This window comes from Cebus imitator, unplaced genomic scaffold, assembly GCF_001604975.1.
Source record: "Cebus imitator isolate Cc_AM_T3 unplaced genomic scaffold, Cebus_imitator-1.0 Scaffold399, whole genome shotgun sequence".
In the NCBI taxonomy this organism is placed as follows: domain Eukaryota; kingdom Metazoa; phylum Chordata; class Mammalia; order Primates; family Cebidae; genus Cebus; species Cebus imitator.
In genome coordinates this window covers 1,856,265-1,875,668 of record NW_016107714.1, presented here as the reverse complement: position 1 = coordinate 1,875,668, position 19,404 = coordinate 1,856,265, and the positions used below count along the sequence as shown (strand labels likewise).

At 38.4% G+C, this 19,404-nt stretch overlaps 2 protein-coding genes and 1 pseudogene across 4 annotated transcripts in view; 2 read left to right on the top strand and 1 right to left on the bottom strand.

The window, feature by feature from the left end:
* The window catches only part of GCFC2 (GC-rich sequence DNA-binding factor 2), a 53,788-nt gene extending 43,729 nt beyond the window's left edge, over positions 1-10,059 (top strand). For 2 of the 3 annotated variants that reach the window (XM_037731452.1, XM_037731451.1), the window contains exon 17: positions 4,493-6,406. In XM_037731452.1, the coding sequence (XP_037587380.1) occupies positions 4,493-4,580 (88 nt within the window). In that variant the 3' untranslated portion in view covers positions 4,581-6,406. Of the gene's footprint in view, positions 1-4,492; positions 6,407-9,906 lie in introns of those variants that run through there. The other variant, XM_037731453.1, reaches the window with a different exon arrangement.
* MRPL19 (mitochondrial ribosomal protein L19) lies at positions 6,089-15,579 on the bottom strand. The gene is made up of 6 exons (XM_017508794.2): positions 15,435-15,579; positions 15,119-15,236; positions 9,834-9,952; positions 9,153-9,287; positions 6,900-7,081; positions 6,089-6,765 (listed from the first exon to the last, which is right to left on the bottom strand). Exons 1-6 carry the CDS (start codon positions 15,535-15,537, stop codon positions 6,544-6,546), a joined length of 879 nt encoding a protein of 292 aa, XP_017364283.1. The 5' UTR covers positions 15,538-15,579; the 3' UTR covers positions 6,089-6,543.
* LOC108289345 lies at positions 10,368-11,147 on the top strand (annotated as a pseudogene).
* Positions 15,580-19,404: the final 3,825 nt, after the last annotated feature.

Genomic DNA, 19,404 nt, shown 5'->3' with positions numbered 1-19,404 from the left:
TTTTTGTCATTGGTAGGACTGAAAAGGAAACAGGTATTATAAATACTCAGAACATGTGATTCCTTTTTTGATAAAATATTTGTCTAATAAGACTGAGGCAGGATAATTTAATCAAAAGAAATTAAGAAAATTTTCTAAAATGTTAGTTTACTAGCAATTTTGCTAAGTCTACTTATTAAGTATCTTAATGGAAACCGTAAATATATTTTGCAAATTATTGCCCAAAAATAATTGGAAAATTTGATTATATTGTAGGATTTGAATATATTGCCGACTTTTATGTCACCCCCTACCTTCAAAACTGAGTATAATTTATTTTAGGAGTTGAGTGTGTTATGTCTATTGCAGTGAGTACTTGTGATTCACTGCAGAATTTTTTAATGTTTATATTAGTTACACAAATTATACAATAGAATCTCATCTAGAAAATCAAACCATTGTTGAAAAGCAGTTATCATTTCTGCACAACTGTTGTCCCCAGAGGTAACTGCTGTTTTCATTTTAATGTTATCCTTTCAGACCTCTTCTCTATTTACAAAAATGTTATGTGTTTTTATGTGTACATAAAGTTTTGGGTTTTTTTACATAAGTAGCAGATACTTTATTGCATATGAAATTTGTAATTTTTTTCTATTAAAATACGCATTTGGAAATTATCATCTGACTTCTGGATTTTTAACTAAAGATATGTTGGATATTTCCTTTATATTTTTAAGTTCAGCAGAGAAACCTTCCTTTTTGTGGAAGAGAAAATATTAAAACTGCTTTCAAAATTACAGATTGACTTAAACTGCTGTAGTAATTTTCAATTAAATTTCATTATACCTGGAGTTTGAACCTCAAGGTTTTTATCTGTCATATACTGTAATTCAAAAATTTACCTAAATCTCAATGGAAAATTTTTTTTTTCTTATTACTGAGAAATGGATGAAATAGAGAGGGATAACACGACTAGCAAGAACAAAAAATTGAGTTGGCAATTCATACCACATCTTAATTCTTTCCCTGGATTTTTTTCAGCTTTTTGTTCACATAAAGAATGTGAAATTTGGCTGGGCACAGTGGCTTATGCCTGTAATCCCAGCACTTTGGGAGGCTGAGGCGGGCAGATCACCTGAGGTCAGGAGTTCATGACCAACCTGACCAACATGGAGAAACCTCGTCTCTACTAAAAACACAAAATTAGCCAGGTGTGGTGGTGCACATCTGTAATCCCAGCTACTCAGGAGGCTGAGGCTGGAGAATTGCTTGAACCCTGGAGGCGGAAGTTGGCGGTGAGCCGAGATCGTGACATTGCACTCCAGCCTGGACAATAAGAGCAAAACTCCATCTCAAAAAAAAAAAAAAAAGTGAAATTTTTACAGAATCAGACAGATGACTTTAAAGAAATTTGTTTCATGATGGAAAAACTACCTCAAAACAATCGATTTTTGCATTTCTGAGGTCCTTGACAAAATGATACTTAGATATGCCTAAGAAATGCCATGTGACACAAATCCTGAAAAAGACATCATGAGAAAATAACAGCAATATCTATCATGAACATAGAAATAAAACTCCTTAAAATAGTTAGCAAATCCAATCCAGCAGTTTACAAAAAACATGATAATATGTCATGACCAAATAGGGTTTATTCCAGGAAAGTAAGGTTGGTTTGACATTAGAAAGTCAACCAGTGTAATCACTTATAAACAGAATAAAGGAGAAAATCCACATCTCAATGACTGTACCAACGAATCATCTCTATTACTACAAAAAAGCGTTTGACAAAATTTATCACCCCCTGAGACTACAAAAACCTTTCAGCAAATTAGGTATCTAAATTCCTCAATCTGATAAAGGGCATCTGTGAGAAAAGTCTATAGCTAACATCATATATAATGGTGAAATATTAAAGCAAGCATTTCTGCTCTCACCATTTTCTGTTCAGTATTCTTCCAGAAGACAGTCATACAATCAGTTAAGAAAAAAGTAGGCATAAACATTGAAAAGAGTTAAGATAGTCATTAGTCCACCAGATGCAGTGGCCCAACCTACAATCCCAACACTTTGTAAGACTGAGCTGGAAGGATCATTTGAGGCCAGGAGTTCAAGATCAGCCTTGGCAACAAGCTTGTTGTAAACATTAAGAGAAATGAAATGTCTGGCACAGCATCCAGCAAATAGGAGCCTTCTAATGAGGCAGAATAGCCTATCCCTGAAAAAGTGAAAGATACATCATTTTTCTAATCCTTCTAATAGGATAAACTAAGTTTTTGATCTTTCTTGAGTTATACAAAAGGCTCAGGGAATTATTTCTTTTAAGCTTATAACTTCCCATCACAACACTACAGGGTAGGTTAGAAAATATATACACTTGAACAACATGGTGGAGTAGGCACATTCAACATCAGAAACACTGAAAAACAAGCAGGGGCTGGGTGTGGTGGCTTACATCTGTACTTGCAGCACTTTGGGAAGTTGTTGAGAGGATAGCTTGAGGCCAGGAGTTTGAGATCAGCCTACTCAGCATAGTGAGACCCCATCTTTAAAAAATTTAAAAAAAAAAAAAAAAACAGGAACAGGCATAGCCAGTTTTGTCAGAACTCTGGAAAACAGTAAAACGTTTATAGCAATGAAGCAAATGCTGAATCAAGAAGACGCAACTTTAAAATGGTGAGAAAGCTTTCTGACATTCCTGCTCGCCCTTAGCCCACAAGCTCCCTGGTGTTGCAGCAGTCTTGAAAACAGCAACTACATTGTGTTGGACCCTGATTCCCATTTCTAGAGAAAGCAGAGCAGAACTTAGAAATTCTTAAGTCTCTTGTAGCCTGTCTGGAGCTGCTCAAAGGATTGACAGAGCACTCATCACTGTTTTACCTTAGAACTCAGGCCAGAAAAAGTAGGCATCGCTTGAAAAAAGTGTAAGGTGAACAAACAACCTGCAAACACCTGGGTCGAAAGACTATAGTCAAGATACCCAAAAACCCATCTATGTTCTGGGAGAAAAGGCTACAAAGAGGAGTTTCTTTGGGAAATCAGAATATTCAACAGCTCATACAGGGAGATTTAGAAAACCACCTGCATACACAGCAAGAAGTATGCTCAGACAAGACCTGCAAAGACCCTACACTTTTGGGGCTGACTGCTAGGCTCAGTACAAGCCTGGCTAAGTATTGAGGGAAGAGCCCAGCACAGAACCAATCTGCAAAAACTGGAAAGACGGGGAGAGATGTTAATTAACTAGCTTTAACTCCTTTATTTTAGAAATAAAACATGACATTATCTAGCAATTCCACTCAAGACATATACCCAAAAGAACTTAAAAACAGGCAATCAAATACATGCTTGTTATGTCAATATTTACTGCAGCATTATTCACAATAGCCAAAAGGTAGAAATATCCCAATGTTCAACAGAAGATGGATGAATAAACAAAATATGTATACCTACAATGGAATATTAGTTATAAAAACGAATGAAATTCTGATACATGCCACAATACGGGTGAATCTTAAAAACATTATGCTATGTGAAATAAAACAGACACAAAAGGACAAATATTGGATGATTCTGCTAATAAGTATCTATAATAGGCAAAGTAATAGGAGGTAGATTCAACCAAGCACAGTAGCTCATGCCTATAATCCTAGCACTTTGAGAGGCCAAGGTGGAGGACTGCTTGAGGCCAGGAGCATGAGAAACATAGCAAGACCACATCTCTACAAAAAACAAAATCAGCCACATGTGCCTGTAGTCCCAGCTACTTAAGGAGGCTGAGGTGGGAGGATTGCTTGAGCCCAAAATTTTGAGGCTGCAGTGAGCTATGGTCACACCATTGCACTCCTACCTGGGCAATGGAATGAGACCTTATCCCGAAAATAAAAGGAAAGATTTGAGGTTACCTGGGGCTGGGCAAGATACAGGAGTGAGGTTATTGCTTAACAGTTATAGAATTTCAGTTTGGGGTGATGAGAAAATTTTGGAAATAATTTCACAACACTGTGAAGGTAATTAATGCCTCTGAATTGTATATTTCAAATGTTTACAATGGCAAAATATGTTATATATGTCCTACCACAAGAAAAAAGTGTTAGACTATGCACATTTAATTTTATTTCTGAGGGAATATTTGTAAGAATTTTAAAGATATTCCTAGAGTAAAAAGCACAATTATTTACATGTTTTGAGCACCTGTACTTACATTTGCAGAGCTTTAGATGCTGAAATATACCCATCTACCATTCTACTAAGGTTGACGTGCTTATCAAGGCAGTAAAAGAACGGGTTTTAATAGCTATCTTCTAACAAGATAAAGAGAAGAAAAGTATAAGATATAGCTCTTGTTAATCTTTTATTTTGAAAGGTTCTTTTTAGAGGTTATCTCAACAAATAACCTAAACAAGTGAAGGATAGGTTATCTGTCACTTGTTGACAGCAGTTAGATGACTATATAATCATTAGTGAAAAAGATGAAGGAAGCAGGTGAAAGCTGCTGACAGACCCCTCCAAGGAGATTGGAAGCCTCTATTCTAGAGAATCTGACCAAACCGAAACATTCATGTGGAGGAGGGGACTCCCAAAAAAGCCCATTCAGATAACCCTAAAGACAACCCCTTCCCACAAGTCCAAGGCTTTCCAAGTTTTTTAGTCCTTCATTCAACCATAAGAAGACAGCCAAGGATTGCCAGATATCCTGGAAAAACCTGAAATATAGACAACAAAAATAAATACAGAAAGAAATTTGGAGGAAACAGATGTGCAAACTATTTTAAATGAAAAAATACAAACACTATAATGAATCACCTTATCTATGAACAAACCCATAGATAAAGGCTTTTTGGTTATAAGAAAAGAAACTTTCACAAAGCAAGAAGGGTTCTTAAGATTTAAAAATAGCAAAGAGTCGGAAGATTGAGCTAAAGAGCTAAAAAACAAGAGACTGGGGTCGGGGAGGGAGGTAAGAAAACAGATACCCAGTGCTGGATATCCAACATCCAAATAAGTTTTGAGAACAAAGCAGCAGAGAAGAAATCATCAACCAATGCTAAACGTTTCCCAAATCCGACAGAAATGAATTACTACCTTGGAAAGATTCACCTGAAGCGCAATAAAATGGATAAATATAGACCCACACCAAGGCACATCATCATGAAATTTATATGAGAAACAGAAATCAAAATGGCTTTGGATTTCTCAATACAACAATGGAAATTAAGAAAATGGAGCAACAATATTTTTAAAGTTCTGAAGGAAAATTACTTCCCACCTAAATGTATAAAGTATCAATCAAACATGAAAGACATGCAAGGTCTCAAAAACTTTACCACCACACAAACTTCCTCTAGAAGCTACCAAAGGATGTGATCCAACAAAACAAGTTAGTACTCAATAATGGAATCTAGAAAGCAGCTGAGCGCAGGAAAGAAGTTAGTTCTAAGACAGCTAGGAACCAGAGGGCAGATCTGAAGGTAACTCAATGGACAGGTTGAGAGTTGCCTGCAAGATTTAGGATACTACTATACTTTTTAACCTGAGGAACAGTATGCTCTGGTGAATATGGACCAAATTATATGCTTTTCTTTAGAATGTATGATTATATCCTAGCTTTCCAATCTATGCTGTATGGATCAGCAACAGCATTCATATCATCCTAAAGGTACTGTTTTGACCTAATCCTAAAATAGAGTTTGATTCATCATGCTGTGAGCATAAAAAAAATAGTTTACTTCCTTTAACCACATTTCTGTCACATTCAGTTACGCAGTCCATGCTATAATCCTGCCACATACCCTGTCGTGAGCCTTCTGTTTAGCAGAACTCACTCTTAACCTTGGCTATGAACATGCTCAAAATTGGCTTTTGTAAACTCTCAGGGGCGGCTGAAGCCAGACTGTGACCCAAAGACTGTAATGTTTTCCTTGAAGCCTTCATGCAATAATAGCAATACTGCCCCTTTATACTGGCTAACAGGTTTTTCAAAATTAAATATATTGTTGAAGAATATATATGTTAGAAGTAAACTAAAAGAAATGCAAGCGAATGATTAACAAGTCGAGATATTTACATTTAAAAAGGAAAGGGATACAATTGCAGACATACAGGAGTCTTAGATCTTTTTAAATGTTTTATTTCTTAACCTTCTTAGATATTACTAAATGTTCTATTTCTTAACCTGATAGTGGGTACATGAATGTTTATTTTATTATTCTGTAAATCATACGTTGTGTTTATAAACATTTCACAATTTACAAAAAATCATGCCATCTATTCCCCTTGCTCAGATTACATGCTCATTAAAGAACATTCTGGTGATGCTCTGACTTCTATTGTAGCTTTGCCTCCAATAGGCAAATGGACATGGGACCATTTGGCATGTGTAATTCTCTTTTTAGAGTAATAAACTGGTGCATAAGTTTTATTTTAGGAAAAAAGTATTAATAAAATAATGAAGGCTTAGTTCACGTAATTACTATGTTCTTATAAATGAAATTAAATTGGTCTCAAAATATATCCTCTTAGAGCCAATATATCCTCTGCAACTAACCAAATTCATTCTCAGAATCAAGACCTTTGCGATGCTTCAATTTCTTCCCATATTGCAGCTTCAATTTTTGTAGTATCATACTCCCTCATCATATCAAATTCAAGCCATGGCTGACTCCACTTCTGAGCTTCTTCCATTTGCTTTTCAGTTAAACAAAGATCAAATCTGATTCCTTTAATATTAAAATTTGGGCGTTCCCAGCGTTTAGACCAGGGCTTAGGCTTCATTTTCACTTTCAGCTAAGGAAGATTAAAGAAAAAGAAAAGAAAAAAATAATTAGGCTGATAGGCATAAGCAAAAATTCTTCTGAAGTTTTCATTAAGATGATCCTTTCTTAAGCTTGAACTTCTAGTTTCAAATGTATAACACATACCATATTAACAGGAATTTCTTGGGTAGGCTCTTGTGGTACTGGCTTCATATTCACATCAAAAGTGCTATATTCAGGAAGGGCATCTCGTAAATATAGCAAGCTATCATCCAGCCGTTTCTCTAATTTAACCACTTGAATCTCCTGGATTCGAGGATTGTAAAGTTCAAAGCAAATCTCGACACCTAAATAGAAACAAAAACATATTCTTACAATCTAAGTCCACATTCCTATACATGTTTCATGCTACAGTAAAAGCATTTCATAAAGGAATTAGCACAAAGTTTTGCATGTAGAAAATGTGCTTTTAATTTGAAATTTTTAAGATAAAGATTAGTGAAAGAAATAGAAATAAGCTAAAATCCATTTAAATATAAAGTGAGAAAGTCTGAATTGGAATGATAGTCTAAAAAAGAAAAACTGGCTTTTATAAATATGTTGTCACATATCTTTTCAAATCTCATAGAAGTAACTTCAGAGAAAGTTTGAATTCTTCCCTATGTCGTGTTTTTATCTCCCAATAACTTGAAGAAAAATCAGTCTTCCATGTTAAGAGTATAAGATTTATGATGCAAAAGGGGTAAGTAAATTTTTAAGTTCCAACTTTGGTTAGAAGCTCCTTTGATTAAGGATTAGTTGCTTAAAGGGCTGGAGAGAACTAGTTTTGCCTATTGCCCCTCCACCTTTCACCATGTGAGGGCACAGTGCTTGGCCCTTCCAGAGCACAAGCAACAAGGCACCATCTCAGAAGCAGGGAAGGAGGCCTTATGAAATACCAAACCTGCCTGCACCTTGATCTTAGATTTCCCAGCCTCCAGAACTGTGAGAAATAAATTTCTGTTCTTTCTAAATTACCCAGTCTGTAGCATTTTGTCACAACAGCACAAACAGAGTAAGGCACCAGAAACGTAAACCAGAAAGACTGCACAAATGCAGGCAGATGATGGTGACATGGATGAGGGTGACAGCAATGGAGAGGGAAGAACAGACAAAATTGCAATATAGCTTTTGGAAACTGTGCCAAGAAAACTTGATTGACTGCATGTGTGAAAATAAGTAGGTAGGCAGTGGTACCATTTATGGAAATAGAAAAGACTGTGAGTGGAACACTGTGCAAGGGAAAATAAAAGGTTCTGTTTTCAAATTATGCTGATAAGACCTCTCAATAGAGTATTGATCATGTAGTTGCATATGCAAATCAGGAACTTGAAAAGGGTCAGTCCTGGAGTTATAAATTTGGAAGTTATCATTATATAGATGGTATACAAAGCCACTGGACAAGAAGGAAACACTAATGCAGGAAGCAGTGATGGGGAAGGTTGAAGTGGGTTACAATAGTCAGACATATTATAGAGAATGGCAAGAGGGAGCTAATCCTTTTTGAGTATTATGTGTCCAGTACTTCAAGTACAGTATCTCACAGCTGACTGACTAGAACCATGCAGAGTGGAAACTATTAACATCTTAATGCTTAAAGAAAATCAAATGACTCACTCCTATGCTCATTTACTTCTATTACAAGGCTTCTCCAAGTACTTGACCTGATTTAAGGCACAAATTTCTGTGATCAATCAAGTCCTGCTGAATGCCTACATGCACAGCCCACTAGGTCATTACAGAATAAGCAAGACAGCAACTGCTCTCACGATCTTTGAAAATAAGAATACTTTGTTGTTGGAAATCATGAAGCATACAACTTTATAAACTTAACTGTACCTGCCATTTTAATTCATAATCTTGCTAGTTTTACTACTTGTTCCTCTGCCTATTAGGAATAGTATACAAACACAATTTTGCCTTTTTAAAATTCCTCCCAAATCATATAAAACAGTGATGATTTTGTTTTGTGTCATAACATAAAGTAAAATGTGGGTATTCATTTTAGGAGCAAGTAATTCATGAGGACATTAACGTTTGTCTTAAAGTACTCAAGGGTTATTTACTCCTAAAAGGAATATCCCCATACTGCTTTATGGTCACTTATTTCCCCGCTTTGATGTTGCCATGGTTTGCGAAGTCTACTTCTAATGACTGTTGTTCCAATAATATAGGAAGCCTTCAAGAGAAAGAAGATCATCAACCATATTTAATCATCAACCTCAAATCTCAATCCATTTTAAAGCCACAGGCTCCACATCTTCCCTCAGAGTCCCCTTTTACTTTCAAGTTTCAGATTTCTTATACCAGGATGCAGAAACAAGAAGAAATCCTGTGATAACATTTTCTAGACACTGAAAATGATGAAATAAAACTTACCTTGTCCTTCAATAATATTCCTAAGGATAAAAGTAGCTCCAAGTCCTTTTCCTGATCGCTGGATGCAAATCCCCAGAAACCGGCTGATTTTTCCATTGGCATATGGGTCGGATGTAGTAACACGAAGAATACTTCCTACAAGTTCAAAAGAGAAGTGAACTTTTTTTCAGCGCACCCAGCTGAGAAGTAAACTTTATATAAGATGCAGAAACAAACAAACGGCATTTCTAGATAACTTCTTAACTGCCTAAATCTTTTTTTTTTTTTTTTTTTTGAGACGGAGTTTCGCTCATTACCCAGGCTGGAGTGCAATGGCGCAATCTCGGCTCACCGCAACTTCCGCCTCCTGGGTTCAGGCAATTCTCCTGCCTCAGCCTCCTGAGTAGCTGGGATTACAGGCACGCGCCACCATGCCCAGCTGATTTTTTGTATTTTTAGTAGAGACGCGGTTTCACGATGTTGACCAGGATGGTCTCGATCTCTTGACCTCGTGATCCACCCGCCTCGGCCTCCCACAGTGCTGGGATTACAGGCTTGAGCCACCGCGCCTGCCCCTAAATCTTTTAATGTAGGAATAAATACCTCATATGGCATAACCCAGGTACGTAAAAAACAATCGTCTTTATGCAAAGAAACTAACCATCCAATCACTAATAATAAAAGCATACAGCTCTTACTGACCAACATAGAACTCTGGAATGTGGAGTACTTTTCTCCTTTCTAACATATCTTTTCTTTCTATTTGAAATTTCAGAGGATGTGTTCTTCCCCTTCGAGGAATGAATTCAGGACTCAAGAACCTGTGAAAAATATAAATTAATTAATTAATTAAAAGTAAACTTAAAAGGCCGCTAGAAGAAAAATTGTTGCTTTTCAAAGAAATTAAAGAATATGATATTGACATTTTATTCTTCATTGTCTAAATAAAAGTCAATCTTACTTCTAAAATTGTCAATGCTCATGAAAATAGCTAACAATTCCTGAGTACTGACCTGGTATTTTGTTAAAAGCTTTATGAAATGTCTATTGCATAAATTAATCCTTCTAGCAACCATGTGGGTTTGGTGTCATCTCCTTTTTACAGAGCAAGAAACTGAAGCTTAAAAAAGGTGAATAACCCATTACCATAACAGCTATAAATCTGTGAAGATTTAAATGTAGGCATGTCTATCAATCTCTAAAGCCTACAACCATAACTACAAGCCTCATACTTAGCTATACAGGCTACAGTAAATTATGTCAGAAAATACATAAACATATAAATCAGTATTATAAATGGACTTTTAAAATGATCTTCTTGATCACAGAAGATGGCCCCGGAGACGGTGCCAAAGAACTTGCGGCATCTATGGGCTTGTTTGCTGTGTTTGCTGGTCAAGTCTATAGACCAGTTTGAATATGATGGTTGTGACGACTGTGATGCCTATGTACAGATGAAGAGTAACCGAGAGATGGTATATGACCACACTAGCTCTTCCTTTGATGGAATCATTGCAATGATGAGTCCAGAGGACAGCTAGATCTCCAAGTGGCCGCAAGTCAGTAACTTTAAGCCAGGTGTATATGCAGTGTCGTTCACTGGTTGCCTGCCCCAAGGAATCGTGTGGAAGTGAAAAATCGAGGAGTGATCTCCAAATCCAGAGATACAGCTTCAGCACATTATGTCCCTGAACCATTTTATCTTCTTTGGATGACAGGTGAGGGTGAGAGGGATTTGGCCTGGTGGATTAACAGATGGAATTGAGGAGAAAGTACAATGCTAATTTTCCTATCCATGGCCCAGGGCTGCGCCTTGCCCATGGTGAGGACTCTAGGTCAAATGCCAATAAATATGAACCTCTAGAAAGTTAAGGCCATGACACATCCTTGCCTCCCTCTCCCTTTCTCTTAGGCACAGTAAGAGCTTATTTACCCTGTAAGAATCTTCCCAGAGCAGCAGAGGCCCTTCTACTCCCTATTGACTGTCTCTGAACCTCTAGCATTGCAGCCTTTCTAGTTTGCTTCCTTACTGCATATCGTAAGGTGCTGTCCAAAGGCCAGGTAACCCCATCAGCTTGGTAGTCCTGGTGTCTCATGGTTGTATCTTTCTGCCCTCTAGACCTGGCACAGCAGTATCCCTTGAAGAAATCCTGAGGCTTCATAGTGCTCTTTGCTCCTTGACCACGATTAATAATCCTTGTTTTTCCCCCTGCTCCTCCTATACCTTAGGCCAGTCCCACATCCTTGCATTTCACATTCTCCTAACTGGAGACCCTTGGGCCTTAGGCGACTGCTGGGTCCTAGTCTGCCTTGTTTGTGCCTCTGTAGGAGATAAGCCCTTCCTTTTCTCCTCTGGCCTAGTAGGGAACCTTGGGTAATGTCCCATTTTTGGCCAAGGTGATGTATTTGTTTTAGAATAAAAAATTCACCATAAATTCTCATTTAAGAAATGAAAGAAATCCCATTAATGTCCCCATTTTGATTTCCCTGAGTTCCTGGTTCTCCCTCTGTAAAAACAGAATGATTAGACCCTGCCTGTTTATCTCAGGCTTGTTGTGATTGCAGAAATGAAGCTATATAAAAATTATGAGTCTTATAAAGGTGAAATCCTTTTGCTCAAAAAAAAAATAGTAATTTTCCTTTTTGCTTCTATAACTAATTTTAAACTCATGAAATATTTAATCTACATAAAAAATATAAATAACAGTACAATGAATATTTATGTCTCTATCACCCACCTCAAGAAATAAATTATCAATATTGTGGAAGCCACTGTGTATTCCTTCTTACTCCCTATAATTACTATCCTAAATTTGGCGATTATCCCTATGAATTTTTCTTCAATTTTCTACTTTGAAAATTTTAAAACCTACCAAAAATAGTAATACAATGAACACCTGTAGATCCTTCATTTACTTTTACCAACTGCTCAAATTTTGCTGTATTTGCTTTACGTATACATATCATTTTTTTCTGAACCATTTGAAAATGTCAGCCAGGTGTGGTGGCTTACATCTGTTATCCCAACACTTGGAAGGCTGAGGAGGGTGGACCATTTGAGCCTATGAGTTCCAGACCAGCCTGGGCAATATAGTGAGACCTCGTTCTAAAAAAAAAAAAAAAAAAAAAAAAAAAAAAAAAAAAAAAAAAAAAAAAAAAACTAAAAAATTAAAAAAGCTGGTACTTGTAGTCCCAGCTGCTTGGGATGCTGAGTAGGGAGGGGTCCAGGAGTGGGAGGTTACAGAGCCAAGATCATGCCACTGCACTCCAGCCGGGGTGACAAAACAAGGCTCTGTCTCAAAAAAATGGAAAAGCAAGGCATTTCATTCTTCAATAATTTAGAAAGCTTATTCTAAGAATAAGGACTGGCACCTATATTATCGTGATACCCTTATGACACCTATAAAAGTTAGCATTAATTTGAAAACATAATCCAATACAAAGGTTTCCAATCTTTTGGCTTCCCTGAGACATGCTGGAAGAATTATCTTGAGCCACACATAAAACAAACTAAGAATGGTTGGTGAGCCAAAAAAAAAAAAGGCAAAAAAAAAATCTCATAATGTTTTAAGAAAGCTGACAAATTTGTGTTGGGCCACATTTAAAGTTGTCCGAGGCTGCACGATGGGCTGCAGGTTAGACAAGCTTGATCTAATACAGCGTGCATACTCAAATACATGTCATTAACCTGGGAAGGTATTTTACATCTATTCGTTGCCCTTCAAAATACAATCAAGCTTCACAGATCAATCATATTTGGTTGTTAGTCTCTTAAACTAGGACTTTTCCCCATCTTTGTATTTGTATAACATTAAATGTTTTGAACAGTCAAGGCCTACTATCTTATTCTTAGATTCTGGATTGTTTCCACATGCCTAGACAAAGATTAAACAATTTTAGAATATTACAGAGATGATGAGGTGAACAACTTATTCTGTCACATCAGGAGACACATAATGTCAGCTGGTGCCACTAGCGGTAAAGAGGTTTGACTGTTCCGAAAAGTTTCAGAATGTCCCCCTTACATTTCTTTTTACTTTACATATGCATGTATGTCTGGGCAACATATATTGTTTAGTATAGTTTTTTGTTTTTTTCTGAGATGGAGTCTTGCTCTGTCGCCCAGGTTGGAGAGCAGTAGAGTGATCTCAGCTCACTGCAACCTCCACATCCTGGGTTCAAGCAATTCTCCTGCCTCAGCCTCCCGAGTAGCTGGGAGGCACATGCCACCAACACTGGCTTTTTTTTTTTTTTTTTTTTAGTAGAGATGGGGGTTTCACCATGCTGGCCAAGCTGGTCTCAAACTCCTGACTTCATGATCTGCCCTCCTTCACCTCCCAAAGTGCTGAGAGCCAACACACCCAGCCTATAGTTTTAAACTTCACAAAAATAACATCCTACTACATTAATGATTCTAAAGGGTTTTTTTACACACATATTTGTAAAATCATCCATGTTTAAAAGTTAGCGCTAGTTCATTTTTCACTGCTGTACAATATTCTGTCACATGAATGTATCTGCCTATTCACCTACTGATGGATATGTAGGCTGCCTCTGAATTTTTGTTACAAAAAATACTGTTACATTCATTCTTGTACTTGTCTCCTTGTACATACATGTTAGAGTTTCTTTCGGCTGTGTGCCTTCTGAGAAGATATACACAACTTAAACTTACCAAATTCTGTCAAATTGTTCTCCAGAGCATATAATTTACATTCCTATTTACATGAATTCTATTAAATATCACCCTTTACGGGAGATATTCCACAGGTGGATCACCTGAGGATCAGGAGACTAGCCTGGCCATGACGATGAAACCCCGTGTCTACTAAAAATACAAAAATTAGCTGGGCGTAGTGGTGCATGCCTGTAATCCCAGCTACTTGGGAGGCTGAGGCAGGAGAATGGCTTGAACCAGGAAGCGGCGGTTGCAGGGAGCCAAGATCGTGCCACTGCACTCCAGCCTGGGCAACAAGAGCAAAACTCTGTCTCAAAACCAAAAAAAAAGAGAGACAGATGGACTCTAGTTTTACCTTCAAAAAAATAAAAAGTTTTTATTAGGAAATATTTTCTGAATTTCTAGGTTCTCTACCTCCAAATTTACTTCTATTTAAATCCGTGGAATATTTTAAATGTTAAACAACAACGACAAAAGCCAGGTGTGGTGCCTGTAGTTCCAGCTATTCAGGAGGCTGAGACGGGAGGATCACTGGAGCCCATGAGTTTGAGGCTGCAGTGAGCTAAGATCACCATTGTATTCCAGCCTGGATGACTGAGCAAGACTCTCAGAAATTAAAAAAAAAAAGAAAAGAAAAGAAAAATCCCAGAAGTAATCCAATCAACAACCTACAGCCTTTTCAAGAAGTCTATAACCATATCAGGTTTTTCCTCTCAAATCTGGCTTCTTAAAAAGATTGTTACACAGCTCTCTTTTCAGGTCTTAAGTCCTTCAAATTTACATGTATCTTCAAGATTACCACCACTCATTTAAGTTTTTATGCACACCGTTTTGATAAGTAAGTTTCAGACACAATTCAGTGGCAACTTTTACTATGCCATGTCTGCCAAAACTTCCAACCTAAACCATAACAAATTTTTTAAGTTGGCCAATCGATTCCTATCCAAGGTTAAGGGTCTTTTGAAAGAAAAGAACGGCTCGTGAACGTAAACCAGTACAAATAGGATGTACCTCAGAGAAAAATTCTGGTATAGGACAAATACCACAGAAGAAAGTGCTTAAAATACGGGGAATCCCTACTCGAAGTTCTGACTCAATAAAACTGCAAAGAAGTTCTATGCTGGTTTGGGGAGACGCAAAGAAGACAGAACAGAGAGGTGCGCTTTACAAACGCAGGCTCAGGAATCTTACACACCCCCACGTGCAGAGGGAGGTGCACTCCCCGACTTAGAGCCGGAACGTCCAACGTGAATGCGCTCACGCGCGCATCGACGCCAGCTGCCGGCCCGGCGCCAGGGCAGAGCCTCACCCGCGTTCCTGTTGAGCGAGGCGGTGCTTATCCTCAAAGACTGGTTTCGGCGGCGGCTGGAAGGCGCCGGGCTCAGAAGGCCCAGTGCTTTGTTGCCGGACATTTCCCGCATGAAACCCTGGGAGAGAGGACGACGGAGGTCAGGACGACAGAGGTCAGAACTACGGAGGTCAGGGCTCTAGTGCCCGCCCTGAGATCTTGCAGACTCCCGCAATCTCCCCCAACACCGGGGTTGCCTCTGATCTCCAGGCTCGCCTCCCCCATCCTGACCCTGGGCCCCTAACGCCCCAGCGCTCGCAAGTCCCGCTCCACTTACTGCAGGCGACAGAGGTCTGCGCGGAGAGCAGCGTCCTGGCTGCTTGGAAACTCCGGCCTAGGCCCATTGCAGCCCCTTGCCCCGCTGCAATGCAGGACGCCATGTCTGCTAGCTCACGTCAAGACTACAACTCCCAGTAATCAGTGCGATGCGCTTGCAACTACCTGCCACCGGATGGCGGCTGCTATGGGACAAAATGAATAAGTCTCTCCCCAACTCCTTTCCTGATGTCTTAGGAAAAGTGCAAATTTCTCTAGTTATCCATAATGCGCCAAGTTACACCTCTCCCACAGGGGTGTTCTCCCAGCCTAGAAACCTCTTTCCTTCCCACCTCTGAATCAACTATCTTCTCAGGCAAGCTTTCGCTATGCAAAAATCATTGTAGGCCCCCATTCCCACTAGGTGCCTTGATGGGCAGCTCTGATCTCATTTGCAATTCTTTCTTTCTTATGTAATTATTAGATTAGTATTTAAATCTGCCATTATAGTGTAATGAGGCAATGGAAGGGACAAAGTCTTTTTGCTCACCGTTTTATCCCAGCACCTAGCACCTACCTGGGCCTTAACTAAATCTTTGTTTTTCTTTTGTTTTGTTTTTTTGAGACAAGGTCTTTCTCTGTTGTCCAGGTTGTAGTGCAGTGGCCTGATCATGGCTCCGCAGCCTCCAACTCCTGAGCTCAGGCAATCCTCTCACCTCAGCCTTCTGAGTAGCTGAGACTACAGTCTCGCACCATCACTCCCAGCTAATTTTACTAATTCTTTGTTGAATGCACAGAAAGGAGAATTGAATAGTTTCTGACAGAACTGCTGGCCCAAAGTCCTTGAGACTACAGAATGCATTAAGCCTTTGAGGAACCCAAATGAATTTGGGCTGGGCAACTGTGGATATGGATAGGTGGGAGAAGTAAAGCTAAAAAAGGTGAATTGTAAGCCTAGTTAAGAAATATGGGAAATGACTGGGCATGATGGGGCATGCCTATAATCCCAGCATTTTGGGAGACCAAGGCAGGAGAATCCCTTGAGCACATAAGTTGGAAACCAGCCTGGGCAACATAGTGAGACCGTGTCTCTAAGAAACAAACACAGAGCCAGGTGCAGTGACTACACCTGTAATCCCTGCATTTTGGGAGGCCGAACTGGGCGGATCACCTGAGATCAGGAGTTCGAGACCAGCTTGGCCAACATGGTGAAATCCCGTTTCTATTAAAAATACAAAAATTAGCCAGATGTGATGGCAGATGCTGTAATCCCAACTTCTTGGGAGGCTGAGGCAGGAGAATCGCTTGAACCCAGGAAGCAGATGTTGCAGTGAGCCAAGATTGTGCCATTGCACTCTAGCCTGGGCAACAAGAGTGAAACTCCATCTTAAAAATAAATAAATAAAATAAATAGAAAAAAAAAGAAAAGAAAAAGAAACAAACATACCAAAAAAGAAATTTGGTATTTGTTATCTCAGCAATGGTGACAAAATAGAAGGATTTAACACTTAAGAGTAATGTGATTATTTAACTATATATTGGTCATTCCAGTTGCATTAGTGTCCCACAGCTACCTCAAGTTCAGCATATCCATACTGAGTTCTAGACTTCCTTTCCAGTATTGACTATCTCAAGAAATGAGTTCAGCATCTACTCTCTTGCCTAAGCCAAAAATCTCAGTGTTATCCTTGATTCCTCCCTATATTCTCCTGGATGAAGTTCCAAAAACTATTCCTGGCACCACCAGATATCTCAGGAATCCATATACTTTCTTATCCTCCTATCCATATTTCCAATCTAGGACACCATTTTTTCTCTTCAGGATCCCTGGAGATCCCTGCAACAGCCTTCTCGTTAGTCTTCCTGCCTCTAGTTACCTCCAGTCCTTCACACAGCAACCAAAAAAGATGGCTCAAAATGCATACCCTGTTCCTGTCTTTCCCCAGTTTAAAGCCTTACTGTTTACTTTGGACACAAATCAAATACTCAAAAAATCAACCAACCTCTGCCGCTTGGCCCCCATACTCTGGCTTGCCATCCTGAAGAACATGAGCTGTTTCATCAGCCTGAGGAACAGGGTCATGTTTTGAGCACAGAATTCAGGGTGCTGTGAAGAAAGACAGGGTCTTCTATTTTAACTCTAGCTTCTTTGATTAGAATAAGAATTTATTCTATAAATGACAAGAAATTGCACAACCAAAATTTCAGATGAGCAGTATTTTGGCTCTTCTGCCTATGCAAAAAAGTAGACTTCAAGCCCTTAAGAGTGAAAATGAGGAGAGGCAAAGATAATCATAACTGGTAGTGGTGAAAATTTTTCTGCATTAACTACACCCAGAACACTTCACCTTCACTCTTGCTAGGATTGGTCCTATGGGGAGGGGCAGAGAAATAAGACAGACCTTTACAGGAAGATGGCAGAATTTACTAGACATTATCAAGACATACTTGCTGCCCTCCCTGCTTCTACAGATGAAGGAGTGGTTTCGTAGAGTTTTACAAAACTAGAAGAATAAACCTAAAGAATCTTAGTTAATTTTCTCCCACATTCGTGCTCACCCAACATCCATCAGGTCATTTTGACCTTATCCTAATGTGGAGAATGAGCTGGAGTTTAAATTATTTCACCAAACAAATAATTTTTTATTGGAGCAAAATCAACGAGCACAGAGCTGCCTCAACCATTTTGTCAGCTGATTACAAGAATGGAACTTTAATTATTTACGTCTGTGTTTTACAGCCATGGAAAGGAGATCATGAACATCATTACATGATGTTCAGCCAAGGGAAGAAAGTGTTCCAGGCAAACTGGCTGATTTAGGTTATTGTGACATCAGGATCCTTGTCTGTTTTGCTCATTATTACATCCTCTAGTAGAGTATCTGGCACCCAATAAATATTTCCAAGTAAAATTAGGTAGATCACTCTGATTGTACTTTAGAAAAATGGGTGGGAAGCAGGAAATTATTGGAATATTCCAAAAGAGAGATGGTGCTAACCTGGAAGCAAAAAAATGGTTCTTAAAGTGTGAGCCCTTGACTAGCAACGTCAGCTTAACCAGGGAACATGTTAAAATACAAATTCTTAGGTCTCACTCCTAGACTTACTGAATTTAAAACTCTGGGCATGGAACCCAGCAATCTGTGCTTTAACAAATCCTCCAGGTGATGCTGATAGTTACTCCAATTTGGAAACAATAGAGGTAGAGGCAATGGTGATAGAAAGGGGTATTTTTTTCCCCCATCTCTTAATCTATTTGTGAGGTAGAGTCAGTAAAATCATTTCTGAAATATACTAGCTATTAATCTTTGAGAGAGGTTCCCATCTCTGCCTTCACTTCTTTGTGGGTAATAGGATGGAAATATACCTACCTTAATGTGTTGGTGTAAGGATCAAATTGAGATAATGCATAAATAAAGTTTGAGGATAAATGTATAGATCATAATGAATTTTTTCCAACACGATTGGAAAATAAAATTTGTATATATTTAAGGTATACAACATGACGATTTGATATACATATGCAATGTGAAATGATTATGAGAGTTAATTAACATCCTTCACCTAATTAAAAAAAGAAAAGCTTTTTGTAAAACTTACTTTAAAGATGCCAGCAAGAGGAAACTATAATTTGATTCATCTATTAACACATCCAAAAAAAGAATCTTCTATACCTAGAAAACCCTAAATATGCTACTAAAAGACTTCTAGGCCTGATAAGCAACTTGAGTAAGGTTTCAGGATACAAAATTAATATGCAAAAATCAGTAGCATGTCCATACACCAACAATGATCAAGTTGAAAACCAAATCAAGAACACAATTCCATTTACAATAGCCACCAAAAAAAAAGAAACCAAAAAACAAAAAACCTAGGAATACGTCTAACCAAAGAGATGAAATCCCTACAACAAGAGCTACAAAACACATGGAAAACAAATGGAAAAACATTCCATGCTTGTGGATTGGAAGAATCAATGTCACCAAAATGTC